Source organism: Rhinolophus sinicus, chromosome 1, assembly GCF_057876585.1.
Source record: "Rhinolophus sinicus isolate RSI-liver-muscle chromosome 1, RSI-T2T, whole genome shotgun sequence".
NCBI lineage: Eukaryota > Metazoa > Chordata > Mammalia > Chiroptera > Rhinolophidae > Rhinolophus > Rhinolophus sinicus.
Window position 1 is genome coordinate 134,764,729 of NC_142501.1, and position 23,019 is coordinate 134,787,747.

Sequence of the window (23,019 nt, forward strand, 5' to 3'; positions counted from 1 at the left end):
GACTCCCCAAAAACTTAACTACTGTTAATCGGAAGACTTACCGATAACATAAATAGTCAATTAAGACGTGTTTTGTACATTATATGTATTACATACTGTAGTTTTACAACAAAGTAAGCTTGGGAGAAGAAAATGTTAAGAAGAAAATCATAAGAGAAAATACATTTACAGTACTGTATGTATTTATTTTTTAAAATCTGTGTGTAAGTGGACCTGTGCAGTTCAAACCCACGTTGTTCAAGGGTCAACTGTAATTGGTAGGGACCTGAGCTGAAGACAGTTTCCCCCTCTGGATAGAAGCAGAGATGCTGTTTTCTGTGTAATACCAATAAGCATTCCCTGCTCAGAGCAACAGTTCAGAATTTTTCTGTAAAATTATTTCATGCCCTGTGTTAATTAAACTACAAAAACATAAGTAATTTTTAATACCGTGTTTCCCCGAAAATAAGACCTAGCCAGACCATCAGCTCTAATGCATCTTTTGGAGCAAAAATATATTATATTAAAATAAGACCAGGTATAATATAATATAATATAATATAATATAATATAACCAGGTCTTATATTAATTTTTGCTCCAAAAGATGCATTAGAGCTGATGGTCCGGCTAGGTCTTATTTTCGGGGAAACACAATATATCACAACTGTATCACCTTAGCACGTAAATAAACTACAGGACATTTATAGCAAACAGATTAGAAGGAAAAAAACACAATTTACTGTGATTTTTGAGAGCCACAAGATACCCCTCCTATCTCAACCCAGGTTTCCATCATTATAGTTAGTTCAAAAAAGAAGACACCCTTGCCCTCAATCTTTTCATCTCTGCTAGCTAAATACATGGCAAATACTCGACTTTATGAAAATGGTCATTGAAGGAGTAAGCTAATGAAGCTATTGCAAAGGCACAGTGGGCATGAGCTATACTGTAAGATACCTTTAAGCACCCCAAGAGGGACATGGGACAGCATGAGGTCAGTTCTAAGGTGAAGGGTGCTGAAATAGAGATTTTCAGCACATTTGGTAAACATTTACTGAATTTCTAGTATGACAGAAACATCTGCCTTAATAAGAAGGCAAAATTAGACTCGGTCCCTGCTCTCACAATCTACTCAGGAGAGAGATAGACAGCCATAGTTCAGTGTGACAAATTACATTAAATATAAAATTCTGTGGAAACACTGACCCTTCTCTTACCTCCTCCTCCACCCCCCTGAAGAAAGCATCAGGGCAAGTTGTGGATGAAAGTGGCATTTAGAGCCAGCTCTGGAAGTATGGAGAGGAGTTCCTCAGAGGAGGAAGAGAAGAGAAAATGGAAGAGGACAGACTAGCAAAGAGGCATAAAATTACATGGAGAGGCAGGGACTGACGAATGCTACTCCATTGTGACAATAGTATCAGAGAAAAGACTGAAAAGATAGTCCTGGGTTCGGCTACAATGAGTCTTGTATATCAAGCTAAAGAAAGTGATTTTTATTTAGAGGCTAACTATTTATCTAGAGGCTAACTTTGGAGCGGGCAGAACTAGACCCAGAAAGAACATTTAGGAGACACAGAGATGAGAGCTAATGAGGTTCTTCTCTGGGGTAACGCATGGTGAGAGCATTAAAGTGGACACATGTCAGAAACACTTAGGTACTAGTAATATTTTTTACCTTTGATGACAATATTCACTCATCAAAGTTACTAGGTACATATTATATACTTGGTTGCTAATGTGTTCAGGATTTGGAGCATCACAGAAGCTGTTAACACATTGCCCCTACTTTATAATGAGCTTACAGTTTACCTGAGAGTAAATTATATGTGCATGAAAGGTGAAATAACACAAGATAGTGTGTTATTATCAAATGTTCATCATAGGAAATGGTGCAATAACAGTTCAGAGAGAGAGAGAGAGAGAGAGAGAGAGAGAGAGAGAGAGAGAGAGAGAGAGAGACAGCAATAATGATTGGCTGTAATTGACAGAAGGAGGTGGGGCTGAAGATGGTCCTTAAAGACCGATGAGATTTGGAGAGGTATGAATTCACAGACAAGAGAAATGGGCAAGTAAATAAATTTCAGCATAGTGGGATAAATGTGACAATAGAGACATGTTTGAAGATCACAGAGAAGAGCACAGAAATCAGAAATTTGTGATGGGGAGAAAGGCTTCCTAGCAGAAAGGTCATTTGAGCTAACTTTTAGTAGAGAAGTAGAAGAACAGGTAGATAAAAAAGATAAATATCCACATATGCAAAGGCACAGAGATCTTCAGAAACTTGATGCATTCTGGCAAGTAGATGGGAACTGCAAATGTTGCACGTGGCTAGAGTAAAAATGAGTTTGTGGGAGAAGCAGTAAAGGAGGCTAAAAAGAGGTAGATGGGAACCAGGAAGTAAAGGACCTTATGTGCTAAATAAGGAGTGTAACTTTTATCATGGAAAGTACTGGAGGCTTTTAAGCTTCTGCATGAGGAGTGACATGATGGGATTTGTATTTTAGATCACACTAGAAATGATTTCAAGTTTTCTGAACAAATGGCGATATCCTTCACTAAGGGAGTTCACGAAGAGCAGATTTGGGGAAAAGATGTTGAGTTCAATTTTTGGATGTTTTGAGCTTGAATTTGTGAATTCGTTTTTTTAAGGGCTGTTGTACCAAATTACCACAATCTTGGTGGCTTTAAACAACAAAAATTTATGATCTCACAGCCTGGAGGCTAGAAGTCAGAATCAGCAGGGTCTGTTCTTTCTGGAAGCCTCAAAGGAGAATCTGTTCCCTGCCTCAATCCTCGCTTCAGGTGATAGTCTTGACATTCCTCGGTTGTAGACACATCACTCCAATCTCTGCCTCTGTCACATCATCTTCTCTGTGCCTCTGTCTTCTCTTCTTTTACAAGACACCAGACATTAACTTTAGAGCCTATTCCAGGGTGATCTCATCTTGAGATCCTTAACTTAATTATACCTGCAAAGACCCTATTTCCAAACAACATCACACTCACAGGTACCAGGGATTAGGACTTGGATATATCTTTTTTGGGGGGAAGACACTATCCAACCCACTATAAAGCGAGTGAATCTGATTAGTACTTCATGATCTGATTCGAACTCTAGCCTTGGTTTGTACTTCTAAATGCTAATATATTTACAACAGGCAAAAGGAAATGCATAATTAAAGACTGTGTTACATGGTAGAAAGAGCAAAGACTTTAGTCAGGTGGATCTACGTTCAGTTCTGGTTCTTTATTAGTTAAAAACCTGGTTAACCTCTATGAGTCTCGATTTCTTCATTTATAAAATGGGGATAATATGACCTATCTCATAAAACTGCTGGAAGAATTAAAAAGAGATTGCCAGGTACACAGTAGACTCTAAATATTATTATTTCAGGGGGGAAAATGCTTGAAGATAATACATTTGGAAATGACCACATCAAAGATGTGGTCATGTGAGTGTGTTGGATCTCTCTTTAAAGGCTATAGCGATTGGTATCAAGGAAAATTGTGAGGTGTCCTGTCAGAGAGGTGGAGATCAGCAATGAGGACTCCAAAAAAAGGTGGTCTTTCAGCTATCAAAGGGACATTTGGCATCAGGAAAATGAGTTATCAGTTATCTTACCACCTAAGTGGGAGAGAAGTTGGCAAAGTCAAGATAGGACTCTAGTCTTAGAAACTGGGATATCAGGCAAATTTCTAAGACAATAAGTGTCAATACTATGCTAGGCATTGGAGGTAAAACGACAAGTAAGACATGGCCCTTCCAGATAGAGTTCACCGTCTTTTAGATGACATCAGACAGGTAAACAAGACAAAACACAATAATATGAAGTGCTAAAAAAGACTAGGAGCAGAATTAAGGGAAAGACCAGCTAAAACTGCCCATAGGAGCCTAGGGAACCTTTAAAGAGAATGTGACATTTTAGTGGCTTCTTGGCGGATAGAAAAAATGAGGACTTTCCAGGCTGAGGAATAAGAGGCAAAGCATAGGAAAGACTAGAGTAACTGAACTGGAGACAGGAACTGAAGATCAGTCAAAGGCCCAGTGATCTAAATCAAGAGATGGGATCAGAGCCGGACTATTCACAGAATCTTACTGCTGATTCCCAAAGCCCTGGGCTGTAACTTCCTGCCTAAAATGCAGGTTTGTCCTAGAGATCCAGGCAGGAGTGGGCCTAGAGATTTCATTCAGGTTGTTCTAGTGTTTGGAAAAGAATATACACAGAAATTAATGAACAGTTAGGTACTGACATTAGCCAAAATCAGGGTAGAGAAGGGAAATGTTGATGAGAGATTTGTTATGTGTCAGATTGTCTATTTAAACTTCACAGCAATCCTCTGATGTAAAGCAGGCAGTTAGTGAAACAATGGCTCCAGTCATTAAAAAGCCATACTGACCGAGTTCCTAGAAAAAGAAAGGTTACTTGTACATTTGGGTGGCTTCCTGGTGTACAGTAAATATCTGAAATTAGGTTTCCCAGGATACACATGGACAACACTGTCTCCAATACTAAATGGTAAACCCACCCCACTGCCACAGAAAAAGGCATCAAACGTCATCGGCCCTCCTCCAAAGTTAAGCAGCATCCCCTAAAGTGACTGTGCATCTTCCTTGAGGACTCTACGCCTTCAAGATTGTAACAGGCTACCTGGCAACTTGTTACCGTCTGTCCACATTGTCGCCACCCCATCTTCGTCCACCTCTACTCTGGAAAACGCCCCTTTGGGCCCCAGCCAGGGAGACCCCGGCCCATGAAGGAATGAGAATAAGCCAGCCGGGGATGGCCTCGGCCCAGCGTGGCGGGGAATGGGGTTGGGGAAGCAGAGGCGTCCTCAGGACTTTGCGGGCGCCCTTTCGGGAGAGTCCACGGCCCGAAGTCGCGTGGAATCGCCGTGGGTGGAAATACGTTCCCGAGGCCACAGTCCTGGATGCAGGGCGCAGCGGAGCGCCGCCTCCGAACCTCCCTCCCGGGGACAGGGTTGGGGGGCAGTGAGCCGCAGGTCCCCCCTCCCACCCGGCCGCCAGGGCGCAGGCGCAGGCGCTCGGGGTGCGGCGGCCGCGGGAAGATGGCGGCGGCAGCGGCGGCGGCGGCCGAGCAGGTCTGTGAGCCCCGCCGCGGCCGCGGACTGCAGGGGCAGGGGCGGGAGCAGGGGCCCCGGGGTCCTGCCGGTGGGGCTGGCCTGGGGCTGGCCGGCGGGAGGGGGCTCCGCGGGGCGGGCGGGGCGGGGCGGGAGGCGCTGTCTGCAGCCCGGGATGCTGGCAGAGGCCGGGCGAGCCCCCGGGCAGGGGCTCCGGGGCTGGGGAGGAGAAGCGAGCCGGGCTCTCGGCCTGGCCTGGCTGTCCCTCGGCTGGGATGAGGAGGGGTCGCGGTCCTAAGAGGCCGGAAGGCGGCCGCGGCGCCGGGAGCCTGCGCGGGGACGAGCCCGGGACGTGCGCTCGGTGGCAAAGCTAAGATGCGGGTAAAAATAACCTCAGCCCCGCCGCCGCCAGGCTCCCCCGACAGCAGCCAAGACACAGCTGTTGCCTGGGTGTCAGCCTGCGGCCACTTCTTGTGTCTGTCATCCCCAGTGTGGAGATGCAGACATCCCTATTTCTCCGCCCGCTTTGGTTTTTGGAGATCTCGTCACCAGTATGAAACTGTCTTCTGACCGATTGGCTTAAAATCATTTTTAAAAATGCGTTATGAAGTAATGCATGATCGGCATTGTGAACTTGTAACTTAGAAAAGTTTAAAAGGCTATTTTCCTCCAAAAGCAAGCTGGACATATGTATATATGTATACATGAAGTGTGTGTGTGTAAAGATACATACACATACCTATAGTTACTAAGGTGATTTGTTATAAAAATAATTTTCATCGTCACTTTTTTCTTTCACTGTTATTTCCCTTAAAAAAAAAAAAACTATGATGTGGTAGATTCTTTTGAAAAAGTCCCATTCTTCAACACTTTAAAAAAATAAATACGAGTCAAGCAGCCAACATTCGGTCTCCAAAAAATCTTTTTTTTCTGGGAAGATTTTCTTAGCTAATTAACGGCTTTTAGAGATCTATTGGATATATATCACTGGAAGAGTCATTCTTAGGGACCTAAAATAAACTTGTCTATTCCAGTTCATCTCTTACTGGTTTGATTTTGCTCTAATGCAAATTCTCTTGTATCACTAACCTATTTCACATCTTCAGTAGTCAGTCCCCCATCGCCTTCAGATAGAATCCATCATTCTTGACATGGTACTTATATCCATTCATTTACTGGCCTCTAACCACATCTCACACCTTTTTGCCCCTTTCCTATGCAGTTGCCTGTACACATTTCATCTATAGCTGCACTTTTGCCTAACTCCTGTTTATCTTTCAAGATTCAACTAAAACCTCAAGTTTTCTTAAAAACCTTCACTGATGCTTCTGCTTGCGAAGTGGAGTTGCATTCCTCTGCTGTCTGTGCATTGCTCCTCTACGGCACTTGGCACGTTGAACTGCAGTTGTTAATGACCCTGACTATCTACCCTACTTACCTGTAAGGAAGTTCATTGAGAGTAGGTGCCGTGTCTTGCTCATTTTAGTAGTCTGAGCATCTGGCATATAATAACTCTTCAATAAATGTAAAGTGCATTCAATGAATATAACAGTGCACGTGAATTTGCAGAGAAGAGTAAAGTATGCATCCTAGGCAGGATGCATTTTGCCCTGTCTCTCTCATCAGACCTATATTCAAACTCTGGCTAAGATTTTTAAATTGCACATCTATCAGCATTGTCACACATGTCTGTGAACAGTAGAAGAAGGCACACCTCCCTTAAGGGATTTTACTATCTTTGGGGGGGGGGGCTATCAAAATGCATATTCAACTCTAAAACATCTAGTGTCATGCACCCTGATAGATGTCGCACCTCATGTAGGTACACAACCACCACAACTATATTCAGCATCGTGTTTTGTGATAAAATCTATTGAGTAGATTGAATTCTCTTCTACAGAGCTCTCCTTGCTGCTTTGTGGAATTTAAAAATTTTATCTACCACATTACTCAAGATGATCTTTCCTGTCTTTTTCCATAAGCCCTCAACCAGCCTGCTACGCCCTGGTGAGATGCCAGTAACTTTCTCCTCTCTTTCGTGGCATCCCTAGGAAAATGAAGAAGGTTTTCCCTTCGTGGTGTAAACCATTTCAATGATGTGGGAGCCCACCCTGTAAGACTGTTCTCTTGTCCTCTGTACCACTTGCTCTCCTGCCTCTCTTGGCATATTTCCTTCTGCCATCAAATATACTAGTCCTCCTACAAATTGAAGGACTGGGGAGGTACTAACAACAACAAAGAAAAGCACAATGTTTCTCTAACAGTACATGATTCTTTAGCTAGACTCCCTCTTTCCTCTTTTCTCCTTCTGAACTCAAAACTAGATGTGCACATGCTGGCACCGTTTCAGGACTAATTCCTACTCTCAAAGTTCATCTTACGGAGGCACTTCCTGACAAATCAAGTTCAGCAACAGTACACATCCTTGATTTTCTTACCATTCATTGTCTTTCTCATTGTCCACATTCCCTGCATGTTTAAAGTTTCCCAGGACTATGTCCAGGGCTTCTCTCTTCCCTCTATACTGTTTTTCACAGTAAACTGATACAGCCTCATAGATTTAACTTACCTCGAGGCTGAGGACTCTCAAATCTATCTCTAGTCCTGACTGACCTAATATCCCATCCTTCCTATGGGCTTTGAGGCATGTGGTATTTCTCATTCAATTCAAACGCAACACATGTAGAATCTCCCTCCTTCATTCCCCATATTTAACTAGTCATCATTCAGTAAACATGAGGTTCTTTTTTTGACATAGCTACAAATTCAGTTAACTTTTCTGTTGAAGTATATTTTCCATCTCTCCTTTTTCATCCCACCTTAGTTTAGGCCTTCGTTTCCACTAACCTCCATTACTACAGCATCCCCAACAGCCTGCTTACAGTCTACTTAATCCTCTTTCCTAGCTCCTACCAGGGCCACATTTAGCATCCTGAAACATACATGTGCCATTCATGCTCAGAAATCTCCAGTGACTCCCAGGTAAACAGACATAAAGACTAGAATTTGCACCCAGCCGTCCAAGAACTTGAACAACCTGCCCGACATTTCCAACTTTATTCTCCCTGAATTACCAGATCTGACCCACCTACTCCTTCTGGTTTCCCTGACAACTCCAAGCCATCCTGTCTCTCCTCTCATTGAATTCCACAGCATATATTGTCTATACCATTGGTTTTGGCACCTGAGCATACAGAATCCTTTATTGCATGCTAATTATTCCATATACACAAATCACATTTGTTTGTCTAGAGGACAAGGATCCTGTCCTATATTTCGTTTGTATTCCTATTTATGCTTAAGCATAAAGTGCTTACTAAATACCTACTTAATAAGTGAATTTTCTCAGAGTTCTATGAAATATGTAAATTGTGCAGTATCCATTTCTACCCATTTCTTTTGTGTTCGTGATGGGCCAGGTTATTACCTAAAATGTCATTCAACCACAGTCTAAGTCAGAGGTCTCAAACTTTTTGGTCTCAGGTTCTCTTTGAACTCTTAAAAATTATGGACAATTCCAAAGCCCTTTTTTTTATGTGGGTTATATCCATTGATATTTGCCAGATTGGAAATTAAAACAACTTTTTAGGGGGTGGCCTGTTAGCTCAGTTGGTTAGAGCGTGGTGCTAATAACGTCAAGGTTGCTGGTTCAATCCTCACATAGGCCACTGTGAGCTGTGCCCTCCTTAAAAAAAAACACAAGCAAACAAATGTGTATGTCAATTCTTTCCCCAAATGAGCTAACTGTACACTTACTGAAGTAGGACTGTTCACAGCAGAGAGTAGAAATATGTTATCAAATAGTCACACTGAAAGTTCTCCTCTATGACACCTCCAAGCACAGTAAGGCCCTTACTGAGCACCTGCAATTAAATGTGGCTTGAAGTTTGTTACTGGAAAATATATCACTAACCAATTCCGCTTTCTTTGGTTACGAATATGCACTTAATAAATAAATGCATCAAAAAGAGAGGCTATAGCTGTCCCTATGTGTTGTGCTTTGTTTTAGCAAAGTTCCAATGGTCCTGTAAAGAAGTCCATGCGGGAGAAGGCTGTTGAGAGAAGAAATGTCAACAAGGAGCACAACAGTAACTTTAAAGCCGGATATATTCCAATTGATGAGGATCGCCTCCATAAAACAGGCTTGAGAGGGAGGAAGGGCAACCTGGCCATCTGTGTGATCGTCCTCTTGTTTATCCTGGCTGTCATCAACTTAATTGTGAGTATGCAGCACAGCACATTCTTTTTTTCCTTACCATGGGGAATTTTTCATCTGTTTTTCAGTGAAATCATGGACTTCGTTTCTATAATTTCTTTCAAGACCCTCTTACTTTCTTCTTTTCTACACGTTTTATCTCTTACTGTGTTTCGATGACTACTTTATATATAAAAACATGCTAATATTGCCATGTATTCATTTTATTTAGAAAAAAATGTCCATGGATCCTTCCCTTTAAAGGACTTAAGTTTTAAAAGGATAGGATCAACTCAGCAGAAAAGACCTTTGCCAAGGTGATTTTATTGCCTTCACCTCTCTTAAAAAATATAATCGTGTCTGTTTTCATTCAGCTTTTCCCACACTTCGTCTTATCTCCTTGGCTAGATTTTAATTTCTTTTTTTTTTTTTAATTTTATTTTATTAAATTTATTGGGGTGACAATTGTTAGTAAAATTACATAGATTTCAGGTGTGCAATTCTGTATTACATCATCTATAAATTCCATTTTAAAATTGTAAACCCTCGGGTGGCAGTAAAGGGTTATTTTTTATAGTCTTAAATCTCTGTTGTTAAAGAATGAAAGGCTCTGGTAGGCTGGTCTACACTAAGGTGCTAAGTACCTGGTATGTTGCCTTTCCCAAAGAGATTTGCTTTTTTAATAAAGAAGACTTTCAATCCAAGGGCATAACTATCTGAGGGTTAAATCTGAAACCCTCTGGCATGTGTGTGGATACATATTTTCAGAGCGTGATTATTGGTGTACTTAACCACTGATCATGAACGTGGACTTCGGCAATTCTAAAGTGATTCCATTTACTTTCTTCTTTACTTCTAATACTCTCAAACCAGTCCTTTGTATTTATGTACATCCAAAACATTTGTGTCTAATTCTTTACTTAAAAAGAGCTGGTACTGTAAATAGCTTTACTAGGAGCACATATTCTGAATTTATTTTATTTTGTAAATTTATTTTCTTGGAAACTTTTGATTAAGATGGCAGAGAAAAGACATTATCATCCCCTTCCTCTCTAAAAAGCTCATCTCCAGGTGAAAATGTCAAGAGACAGAAATATCTTAGAAGAAAGTAGGATTTAACTGAAATCTAAATCATAACATATGAAGACAAAAAGGAGGAGAAGGAATAGCAGATAACTTATCAGAGAAGAGAAACTGCTGTGTGTGTGAGAGACGAGGTTGCAGGGTGTGTGGGTGAAAGCTCCTTGCAGAATCCTGAAACGCCTCAGGAACTGGAAGTACAAGTACCCCGAAAAGCAGAGGTGAGGCGGGAACTGAAAACAGAGCTTGTTTGAAAATCTGTAGAAGGAGCCAGGGGATCCCTAGCCTTCCTCTGCCTTCCAGCCAGCAGTGAGGCAACTACTGCTCCTAAGCCCACACGAAAATACGCTGAACCAGAGAGGATTCTTTCTGCCTGAGGCTGTTGCACAGAGGAGGTAGGGGTGGGGTTCCCTACCGAAAGCAGGGAAGTCTAAATCCTGAGCACTGAGACTCCCTTTCCCAGGCTTCTTTGTCCTTATCTTCCACCTCGTTTTCTGATACTCCAGGCAAGAGATACCCTGGGCAAGAGATAAAATAGCCTCCTCTGGAGAAACTGAAGCACCTGGAAAAAAAACCCTGAAGATATTACCCTTGGCAGGTCCCAGTGAAAAAGTCACATGATCTCCCTCCTGGGAAGCCTGTCAATCACAAACCCCACCCCACACAGAGAACTTTCTATGGACGTTTTGTAACCTCACTGTTAAATATGAACACTGAGCCACAAAGGATCAATATATTTTGGAGGAAAACTCCCAGAATGGAAAAATGATAGAGACCTAAAATATCCAAACCATGGGGAAAGTAGGAATTCAAGGAGATAGAGAAAAATGAAATGAATAACAGAAAACTTAAAAAACAAAACAAAACAAAACCCTAAAAGCAGTATCTTCAGAGAAATGAAAAGATATTACATCCATGAAACATGGACAACATGCCATCAAAAAGGAGCAATTAAAGAAGACGGACCAACTCCTAGAAATCTAGACATGGATGGACAGACGGATGGATGGATGGATGGATGGATGGATGGATGGATGGATGGATGGATAGATAGACAAACAGATAGGTAGATAGATATTGGAAGAACTTTCTTCCAGAAAGTTCAATAACATTAAAGAATCAATCCAAGAACTGTAACATTCTGTTAATAGGAGTTTCAGAAACAGAAGAGGGAACACACTGGGGAGAAAGTTGTCAAACAAATCAAGAAAATTTCCGAGAACAAATTTAAAACTACGTTCTGGGTCCAGCATACTGCATAGAAAAGATTCATACCAAGGCCATTACTGTGAAATTTAAGAAAACCAAGAATAAATAGAAAATCCTAAAATCTTCCAGAGGAAAAAGAAACAGGTTATGTAAAAAGAATACAAAATCAGAGTGGCATTGAACCTCTCAAAAGTAGCACTGAACACTAGAGAGCAAGAAAGCAAAGGCCTTCAAAATACAGAGAGGAAACAGTTTCTTTTTTTTTTAAAATTAATTATTTATTTATTTTTAATTTATCGGGGTGACAATTGTTAGTAAAATTACATAGATTTCAGGTGTATAATTCTGTATTACATCATCTATAAATCCCATTGTGTGTTCACCACCCAGAGTCAGTTCTCCTTCCATCACCATATATTTGATCCCCCTTACCCTAATCTCCCACCCCCCACCTCCCTTACCCTCTGGTAACCACTAAACTACTACGAGTTTTTGTTTCTCATTTGTTTGTCTTGTTCTTTTGTTGTTTTTGGTTTATATACCACATATCAGTGAAATCATCTGGTTATCTGCTTTTTCTGTCTGACTTATTTCGCTTAGCATTATACTCGCAAGATCCATCCATGTTGTCACAGATGTTCCTATATCATCTTTTCTTACTGCCGAATAGTATTCCATTGTGTATATATACCACAACTTCTTTATCCATTCATCTATCGAAGGACATTTTGGTTGTTTCCATGTCTTGGCCACCGTAAACAAAGCTGCAATGAACATTGGAGCACACGTGTCTTTATGGATAAATGTTTTCAGATTTTTTGGGTAGATACCCAGGAGAGGGATTGCGGGGTCATATGGTAATTCTATTCGTAATTTTTTGAGGAACCTCCACACTGCTTTCCATAACGGCTGCACCAGTCTGCATTCCCACCAACAGTGTGTGAGGGTTCCTTTTTCTCCACAACCTCTCCAACACTTGCTACTATTTATCTTGTTGGTGATAGCCATTCTGACTGGGGTGAGGTGATATCTCATTGTGGTTTTGATTTGCATTTCTCTGATGATTAGTGATGTTGAGCATTTTTTTCATATGTCTATTTGCCATTTGTATGTCCTCTTTGGAGAAATGTTTCTTCAGGTCCTCTGCCCATTTTTCAGTTGGGTTGTTTGTTTTTTTGTTGTTGAGTTTCATGAGTTCCTTGTATATTTTGGATATTAGCCCCTTATCTGAGGCACTGTTTGCAAAAATCTTCTCCCATTCAGTTGGTGGCCTCTTTATTTTGTCGATGGTTTCTTTTGCTGTGCAGAAGCTTTTAAGTTTCATATAGTCCCATTCGTTTATTTTAGCTTTTACTTCCATTGCCTTTGGAATCAAACTCATAAAATGCTCTTTGAACCCAAGGTCCATAAGTTTAGTACCTATGTTTTCTTCTATGCAGTTTATTGTGTCAGGTCTTATGCTTAAGTCTTGATCCATTTTGAATTAATTTTGGTACATAGTGACAGATAGCAGTCCAGTTTCATTCTTTTGCACGTGGTTATACAATTCTCCCAGCACCATTTATTGAAGAGGCTGTCTTTGCTCCATTGTATGTTTTTTGCTTCCTTGTCAAAACGTATCTGTCCATATTTATATGGTTTTATTTCTGGGTTCTCAATTCTATTCCATTGGTCTATGTGTCTGTTTTTCTGCCAATACCATGCTGTTTTGATTATTGTAGCCCTGTAGTACAAGCTAAAGTCAGGGAGTGTGATACCTCCAGTATTGTTCTTTTTTCTTAAGATTGCTTGGGCTATTCGGGGTCTTTTGTGGTTCCAAACAAATCTGATGATTTTTTGTTCTATTTCTCTAAAAATGCCATTGGGATTTTGATGGGGATTGCATTAAATCTGTATATTGCTTTGGGTAATATGGCCAGAAAACAGTTTCTAATCTAGAAATGTATACCAACCTAGACTATTGATCAGATGGGAGGGAATATAAGACATTTTTTAGCCATGCACACTCTCAGAAAATGTTACTTCACATAGATTTTTTTGTTTGTTTTTTTTGTTTTTGTTGTTGTTTAAGAGGAACAGGACTTTATTGGGGAACAGTGTGTACTTCAGGACTTTTTTCCAAATCAAGTTGTTGTCCTTTCAATCTTAGTTGTGTAGGGTTCTGTTCAGCTTCAAGTTGTTATCCTTTCAGTCTTAGTTGTGGAGGGCGCAGCTCAGCTCCAGGTCCAGTTGCCGTTTTCTAGTTGCAGGGGGCACAGCCCACCATCCCTTGCGGGAGTTGAACCGGCAACCTTGTGGTTGAGAGGACATGCTGTAACCAACTGAGCCATCTGGGAGCTCAGCGGCAGCTCAGCTCAAGTTGCTGTGTTCAATTTTAGTTGCAGGGGGCGCTGCCCACCATCCCTTGAGGGAGTTGAGGAATTGAACTGGCAACCTTGTGGTTGAGAGCCTGCGCTCCAACCAACAACTGAGCCATCCGGGAGGCAGCTCAGCTCAAGGTGCCGTGTTCAATCTTAGTTGCAGGGGGCAGAGCCCACCATCCCTTGTGGGACTCGAGGAATTGAACTGGCAACCTGTGGTTGAGAGCCCACTGGCCCATGTGGGAATCGAACCGGCAGCCTCCGGAGTTAGGAGCACAGAGCTCTAACCGCCTGAGCCACCGAGCCGGCTCCCACTTCACATAGATTTTTAAGGAGCCTACTGGAGGATGTGCACTACCAAAAAGAAGGTATAAACCAAGCAAGTTGAAGATAAGGATACCGGAAACTGGGTATCCAGAGGGAGAGAAGGGAGAAAAACAAAAGGAAGTTCCAGCATGAAAGTGAAGGGAAAAGTTCATGATTACAGCTGTGCAGCAGACCCAAAGGGTAACAGTCCAGACTGAGGCAAGAAAATAGGGGTTCCAGGAAGATTTCTTGGGAGAGAAAAATAGAAGTTATAAATGATCTGAGAGGTTTGGACCACTAGAACATTTTAGTGAGAGACATTTGGCAGAAATGTTGGAAGGTTTGAAAAGATTTAGTTAGATTTTCAAAGAAACTAAGCAAAGGAAAAACAAATATTAAATTCAGAGACACAAAGTACAAGAAAGGATCTGCCATCATAATACAGTATTTGGCTTAGCAGTAAATAATATTTAAATGGTTATTATACTGAAAGTATTGAACATGGATTTAACCAAAACTTGAGATTCAAGTTGGAAAAGAAATACAGATGAGCTAAAATTCTTACCTGCTAAAATAGGAAACTAACAAAACCTAAAATTGAAGAGTGAAGAAACAATATACACATACTATTTAGAAATAAGGAGGTAAATTCTGGACGAAATAGTGAAAATTATTGAAAGTGGTTGTCCCTGGGTGAGATATGGAGAGGGTAGACAAAATAAGAAACTGCTCTTTTTTTTTTTTATAGACCTTTTAGCACTTTTTAACTTTTAACTATTTGCATGTAATACCTTGATAAAAATAAAATTGATTTTGTTTTTAAGTGGAAAACCAATTGATATGTTCATCTCACCGATAAAACACTGGAAAGTTTAATCCTTTGGCAGTTATCTTTTCTATTTGTTTTCCAATTATGTTAAATGTATGCTACCTATTAACAGTAGGCTTGTTTTCTTTTTTAGATAACACTTGTTATCTGGGCTGTGATTCGCATTGGACCAAATGGCTGTGACAGCATGGAGTTTCATGAAAGTGGTCTGCTTCGATTTAAGCAAGTTTCTGACATGGGAGTTATACATCCTCTTTATAAGAGCACAGTAGGAGGAAGGCGAAACGAAAATTTGGTGATTACTGGCAACAACCAGCCTGTAAGTTACCACGTTAATTGAGAGACATTAAAGAAAAATTCTTGGGAAAACCTAGAGTTGATTCTTAGAAATGGATGTTTTCCTTTAGGGAAAGTTCATAAATATATTTAATAATATTGTTGGTCTTACAATTTATTAATATTAGATACTTTCTTAATATTCTGGATTTTGTTCCTTGGTAGTGTTTTCTGTGATGTAATTACTGTAAGAATACATAGTTTACTCTTTTCTTCTCCGTACAAGGAAACCGTTAAAAAAAAAGCACCTTCCCAGATCAGAATACCCTCTACTTTCTGGGAGTCTAGAAGAGAGTACACCCATCTAGTCAGTGGCAGCCCATGCCAAGTGGCTGCTGTCACACAGGTTTGTAACTGCCTAGAACCTCAAGGAGGTATCCTTACCTCCTCCGCCCATCGTCAGCCTCCGTCCATTTGCCCTGTGACCCATGTATTTGTGCAGAGCAGTATAAGCAAATAAACACATAAGCCTTCATTTAAAGAACTCTTCTCCCAAGTGGGTGGAGGGGGGATAGACAGAAGCAGTTAAAACTATTTAAAATTAGTCTATTATTACAGAGTGTTCTAACAATGTTCTTGATGAAGTTTGGTTGCAGTCTTCTTTGAAACCATTCATGAAAATTGTTTTTCTGAAGATTGTTTTTCAGCAAGGGACAACAAAGCTCAGTGTAGAAAAGAACAAAACTTCTATTACAAGTGACATTGGTATGCAGTTTTTCGACCCAAGGACTCAAAATATCTTATTCAGCACAGACTACGAAACTCATGAGTTTCATTTACCAAGTGGAGTGAAAAGTTTGAATGTTCAAAAAGCATCTACTGAAAGGGTATGATTTATTTTCTTTGCTTTATTAATGGAAGAAAATTATTGTCTGAAGTTACAAAATGGGAGGGGAGTTTCACTGTTTGCTAGTGATATGAAAGAAATTCCAGAGCAATGGAACGGATTAGTTCTAGATGTGTTATTAACTAGCTGATGTGATCATTATCAAGTCATCTCTCTTTATCTCAACATCTGTAAAATGTGAATGAAAACACTTGCCTTTCATATTTCACATTGAAACACCTATTCCGCTATCTCTGATAATAATTCTCACTTTAATTTAGAAACTCTTTTCACTACTTCTTTTTTTTTTTCAGATTACCAGCAATGCTACTAGTGATTTAAATATAAAAGTTGATGGGCGTGCTATAGTGCGTGGAAATGAAGGCGTGTTCATTATGGGCAAAACCATTGAATTTCACATGGGTGGTAATATGGAGTTAAAAGCAGTGAGTATTTTTTAAGAGTTTAAGAGAATTAATAGATTCTTGGGTACATAAATCCATATGTAGAATAATATGCAATTATTGAAAATGGCAGTGTAGTTGTATTTTTGACATGGAAGGATGTTCAAAATGGATTGTGAAGTAAAAGAAAGTTATAAAACAATTTGTGAAATATCTCATTTTTACTTTTCAGAACATATATATGTTTATAAAAACCTGGGCAGGTATGTCAATAGATCAACAGTGATTAACTATGGGTCGCAGGATAACAGATTATTTTAATTTTAATTTTATTTCTGCTTGCCTGTTATTGTCTAAAAAAAAATTTTTTTTTTACATACTGCTACCTATATTATTTTAAAAGGAAAAAAACAAAACAAAAAGCAAAAAAACTTCCAAAAGAGAATTCTGGAAAATTAAAGTAAGTATCTCTTCCACAAAGTTGCCAGGGTATTTTTTCAGTTAGATTTTTCATATCTGTTCCAGAGTTTTGTATCCAGTGATGTGAAAATCAAATAGGAAATATATAAAATGTATTTTTATTTATATATCCATTATTAATTACAAAGGAAAAACCTTTTGCCTTTATTATAGCTATTGAAAAGTGAGATTTTCTCTGCGCATTACAGATTATATCTGAACTTTAATAGGTAACATATTTCATATGAGGGAGCCATAAATCCCAAAACGTTTTACCTACTCACAATCCTGGTAAAAGAATATTTATTCAAAATGTCTTTGAGCACCTGCTATATGCTACTTAACTAAAGCTAATTAAATCTGTTTTAACGAGCATTAAATGAAAAAAGAGAACTTAAAGCTATGGCCTTACAAAATCTTTCCTTTTTTAAATTTAATTTCATAGGTCTTAGGGGGAAAAGACTTTTAAAAATTAAGTTCTTCCAACTTCCAAAAATAGCTTTTCCCATTAAAGCACATATTCCAACCTCTAAATAATAAAGATGAACCTAAAATGTGATTCTTGCCAGAAATTCAATAGCAATACTGAGTATTTTTTACATGTACTGTATAGTAAGAAGCCATTTCTCTAAGAGAATAGTGTTGAAAAATGGTCTCAGGGGGCTGTTCTCTGCACTAGAAACTCGAAGAAGCAATAGATGTTATAGATTTGTACTTAGCCATTAGTGAGTTACTAAATCTTTTATTCCCCCCCCCCCGAGAATTCTACCTGTTGTTAATATGACAAATATTAAAATACTTTAAAATATACATACACATGTCACTTTCTCCACAGTTAAAGAAAAAGCCAGTATTTAAAATAATAATTAGCTTTGTAATTCAGTTAATATTAGTGGTTAGTTTTTAACTGTATAGTTAATCACTAGAGTTTTCTCAAACTGCTTTTAAAAAGTGATGGCTTTAGCAATTTAAAGAAAATAAAATTAAATGACCACAAGATGGCAGCACTGGAACAAAATTGGAAAAGTCATCACTTAAGACTTATTTATTCCATGTACTATCACTTCATAGTCAATTAGCCATTTTCATTACTTTATAACCAACTTCCTCATTGCTTTAAATACCCTCTATAAGCTGATGATTCTCAAATTTGAAATTCTCTCTTTAATCTCTCCTCTGAACTGTGATTCTCATATCCACCTGCCTTCTTACCTTCTCTACTTCAATATCTAACAGGCAACTCAAATTCAACAAGACTAAAATCTTAATATCCTCCCTCCCTCCCCAAACATACATTTCTTTCAGGATTCCCTTCTAGTTAAGTGGTACCTATCAGTACATCAGCAAAGCCTTCAGGCTCTGCCTTCAGAAGACGTACAGAATCTAGCTGCTTCTTACCACCTTCACCACCAGCACCGCCACCACCACCATGGTATAAACCATCATCATTTCCTACCTGCACTGTTGGAACAGCTCTTAAGTGGTCCCTACTTCCTCTTTCACCCTGTAGTTAGTTCTGTATACAGCAGCCAGGATGATCCTTTTTAAAAGATCATACCACTTCCCTATTCAGAACCCTCCAAATGGCTTCCTAATTCAGAATAAAATCCAAAGTCCATTCCCTGGACTTACCTATCTGGCCCCTAGTTATTTCATTGACTCATCTCCTACCAATCTACCCCCTCACTCTCTCTGCTTCAGCCGCACTGACCTCCTTCTTGTTCCCACAGCACCAGGCACATCTTGGGGCCTTTGTGTGTAGTGTTTCCTCTGCCCAGAGTGTTCTTCCCCAGTTACCCACATGGCTTACTCCTTCACATAATCCAGTTCCCATTGCTGCGTGACCTTATCAGAGGGGCCTTCCCCAACCACCCTGTGTAAAGTGTAACCCCTGCCTGGTCACTTTCTCCCTACTTTTCCTGAGTTATTTTTCTCAGATATCATATTTGTCTTACCTGCTCATGTGTTTACTGCCCCTCTCCCATTAAAATGTCAACTGTGTGAGAATTTGAACCTTGCCTGTCTGTCGACTGCAATATCCCCAGCACATAGAATAGTGTCGAACACATAGTAGACATTTAATCGTTATTTGTTGAATGAATGAAAAAAGAAAAGGAACGAAAGGAGAGAGAAGCTTAGGAATTCTTTTTAAAAAGGGAGGTAGGGAGCCTACAATACAAGAATGTTTCTAGAACAGTGGGATTGAGGAAGAAAACCTCCAGGCAGTTTCCCTCGAGTGCCTGGTCTTCAAAATTGTATAGTTTGAATCCTCATTTGAGGTGTTCAAAAACATTGGGAATTAAATTTCACTAGGAGAAAAAGTCTTTTTCTGCTTATCGTCAGAAACTTATCAACCAGTAACCTTGTTAAAACTCTGTTAGGAAGTAACAAATAAAAATGATCTGAGACTTTATCAACATTAGTCTTATTATACACTTAGGAATTTTGATGTAATTTTAACTGAGAAATAAATTGTGTTACAAATCCATTTGTATACATTTGAACTATTACTAAGAGGTCACTAGTTAAATCTTGATACTAGTTTTGTTTTCTTTGTTTTGGTCATAACTTTACTCTTTCTTACTGCCTTCTTGTTAATATGCCAATAAGTTTTATTAGACTTGTTTTATCCTCATTTGCGGAGGTAAATAAATTATACTATTCTCCTAATAGGAAAACAGCATCATCCTCAATGGAACTGTGATGGTTAGCACAACTCGCCTCCCCAGTTCCTCCAGTGGAGACCAGTTTGGTCCTGGCGACTGGGTGCGCTACAAGCTCTGTATGTGTGCGGACGGAACGCTCTTCAAAGTGCAAGTCACGGGCCAGAACATGGGCTGCCAAATTGCAGACAACCCCTGTGGTAACACTCATTAGAAGAACCTGAGAGGTCATCCATATGTTCATGTCTGGACTTGACTTTTTTTTTAAGTATGCATGCAAATCATGTTTTTACAGTTTGTGATAACTGATAATTATTTTATCTGCAGAACACTACTGTATCTATTATATATAATCTCCATATTTAAAATATTCTCAGAGAGCCTACCTTCTGTTTCATTAATTTGCACTGATCTTCAAATTATAGTTCTCTAAAGTAATTATCAGAAATTAATAAAATCAAAATTAATCTTTTAAAAAGTGTTTTTAAAATTCCACTATTCCTTGTCTAAAGGATAAAGGGCTGAAGCAACTGTTGAGACTCCCTATAAGTAAGCTTTTGGTAACTAAATAAAGATAGACCCACTTAAGATATTTAAAAGGTACACATCGTCAGTAAATGTTACACACTGTGTCTCATGGCTTCTTAGAGCAAAGACAGGTTTTTGGTGCATTAACTTGCAGCCATATTCTCACATGCAAGTGAATCATTAAAGAACTTCATGTATGTGAGATAGTAAGAAACTGTGGTTCCTTAGTTTTGCACAAGGAGGAAAATACTCTAATATTATAGAATGTTTACTTGTTACATATTGATAAATACTAAATGTTCACAATGTGGTAGAAACTAAAATTCTATCCATCTCAGCTTTAACTTTTAGATAATGATAATAGCTGTCATTTACTAAGCATCTTATATATCCTAGGCTTTGTCCTGGGCATTGCATGTGTTGTTTCTCTAATTCTCACCAGAGCTCTGTAAGTAGGTGTTATTATCCAAGTTTTACCTATTAGGAAACTGAGGATCAGAGACGTTAAGAAATTTGCCTAATGTCACATAGGAAATAGAAGAGTTGGGGTTGGAATTCAGGTGTAGGTCAAACCTAGATGTACCTGCTTCCAAATACCATGTTCTTTTCAATATCAGTACTGTAGTTTTAATTATTTAAAACTGTAGAAAGTTGAACAAAGACTAATTCAAACTTACACGTAAGAATCGAACAAAATAGGTATGCTTACTCGTGTTAAAAAAATCAGTCACTCAATTGTGTCAAAAAGAAAATAGCCAATCCCTGTTAGATTTTAAACTATCCTAAGCCAATTCCAAAATATTATACTATAGAGATGTTAGATTGCCTACTTATGGGTTACCCTACTTTCCGGACTGATGGGCCTTGGCACACTGGAGTACCTGACCTGGGGAAAAGGATTGCCAAGGTATTTATCCCCTCAGCCCTCAGGGCAACACAGTAAGAAGTGAGGGGGTTAGGGAGGCCATGGCCCCAGTTAAGTCCCGCTGGCCAGGAATAGCCCAGTGGCTTCACCCCAATGTGCGATAGTACCCTTTTTAATGTGTGTCATGCCTTGAAAAAAGTTGGGAAGCACTAGACTAAACAGTGCTAATGCAGGAAATAATACAAATAATTTTTAAGGAAGTAGGAGAACTGACTCTGCTCCTAATATCACCAGCCCACTGTAATGATTTACAACCCTCAGGTCGGTTGATTTTTAATGTATTTTATATTTAACTTGAAAGGAACTCTCTGGTATTATTAAGACATACACAACATCAGGGGCAGAGACTTCAAAGTAGTTTGCTATAAAGTAGGCAGTTGTGATAAATCGTAGGCCCTACTCTGCATTCAACTATGACAATATCCTGTCATGGTCACTTTGAACTGTGTAGATAAAAAAATACAAAAAACAATTTGCATTCAGTGTTGTTACAGTTCTCTTTGATAGAAAAACCAAATGCCTTAGAGATTATCGATAGTCATTAAAGTATACTAAAATAGAGATTGACTTACTACATAGTACTGAATACAGTTTTTAAATGAAGAAAAAAGAAAGTAAAATTTATGACCTCTGAGTGTTATTAATTATAGTGACATTCAGAATCTATTTTAATACATTCAGTATCATTTAATATCTGAATGATATTCAGAAAAAAATCCTTTGGAATTTTCATTCAGATACATAGTATATTTTTAAATTTTACATTCATTACTTGTCTGCTCTATTTAGATTTGTTTTGAAAATTTGTTTAAATAAATATTTTTACAAACACTACAGATGCTATGTTATAAAATATTATTTATTGAATGTAATTCATGAAATAATCTATTTTTACTCCTCTTTGAGAAATACTTGTGTTTTTGATACATTTCCATTAAGTGCTTTGGACATGAGAGGATATTTTGATGTTTTTATAGAATTGATTGTTAAGGTAACAGGTGTAGTATTTGAGGACACTTTAAAGGTCATCCCACTTTTTCACTGAAATGCAGACCTGGAAAATTCCCTGGAAAGCAGATCAAGAACAAACTGTCTGTTTTACCTGTCACCTATTTTGCATAAAGTAAAGCTTGAGCTACTCATTCTCACTACCAGGTCGTATTTTTCTATAAACTGAAATGTTAACTTTCCTCTTTCTGCTGGTTGTTCCTCCCCTATAATGAGCACTGATGTGACAAGCAGTGACCAGGGAAAGGTAGATGACAAAGACAGGGTCCCAGGAGAAGAGGGGACACATCCTTGTTTAAGTAACTGCAGTACTTGAGAAGTGGGATGCAATGGCAAGGGAGACAAATGAAATAAAAGCGAAATGTTTTCAAAACTAATGGGCAGAGAGGAAAAATGGAAAACAACACAAGGTGGGGACTGCCTACATATGGTCTACAATATTTAAAACTATATTTATTTGTATTCTTTTTGCATTATGAGAAAGCAAATTTTGTGTAATAGATTTGTTGATGAAAGGTGGAAATTCTACCTAGTTTGAATGAGTTGTTTTTTTTTAAGAGGGTAAGAAAGTTTCGGTGCTAAACTTGATAAAAAAAAAAGATACCATTGAAATGCTGATAATTTTAGTAATCTTTTAAAACGTGTTGAGGGGGGGCAAACATTACAAATTATGCCATACAAACTAAACCTATAAATCTGTTTCAGATTGCTAACTTGAGTTTCAGTTCATTCAATTTGTAATAACTATTAATGACCTCTGTTTACAATAAAGATTCTGTAAATTGTTTGCTGTTGATTTCTCAGTGGTTAAAATGTTACCAGGTTTCTACTT

General features: G+C 38.9%; 1 protein-coding gene across 1 annotated transcript; it reads left to right on the forward strand.

The window, feature by feature from the left end:
* The first annotated feature begins 4,956 nt into the window (after positions 1 to 4,956).
* Positions 4,957 to 22,972, forward strand: SGCB (sarcoglycan beta). The gene is made up of 6 exons (XM_074324679.2): positions 4,957 to 5,080; positions 9,069 to 9,278; positions 15,172 to 15,357; positions 16,010 to 16,201; positions 16,515 to 16,646; positions 19,737 to 22,972. The coding sequence occupies exons 1-6, from the start codon at positions 5,048 to 5,050 to the stop codon at positions 19,938 to 19,940; spliced, it is 957 nt and encodes a 318-aa protein (XP_074180780.1). The 5' UTR covers positions 4,957 to 5,047; the 3' UTR covers positions 19,941 to 22,972.
* The last annotated feature ends 47 nt before the right edge of the window (positions 22,973 to 23,019 follow it).

Coding starts and splice junctions, on each gene's coding strand:
- SGCB (XM_074324679.2), top strand. CDS start 5,048: ATGGCGGCGGCAGCGGCGGCGGCGGCCGAGCAG. Junction 15,358..16,009: donor TTACTGGCAACAACCAGCCT/GTAAGTTACCAC, acceptor GTTTTTCTGAAG/ATTGTTTTTCAGCAAGGGAC. Junction 16,647..19,736: donor GTAATATGGAGTTAAAAGCA/GTGAGTATTTTT, acceptor TTCTCCTAATAG/GAAAACAGCATCATCCTCAA.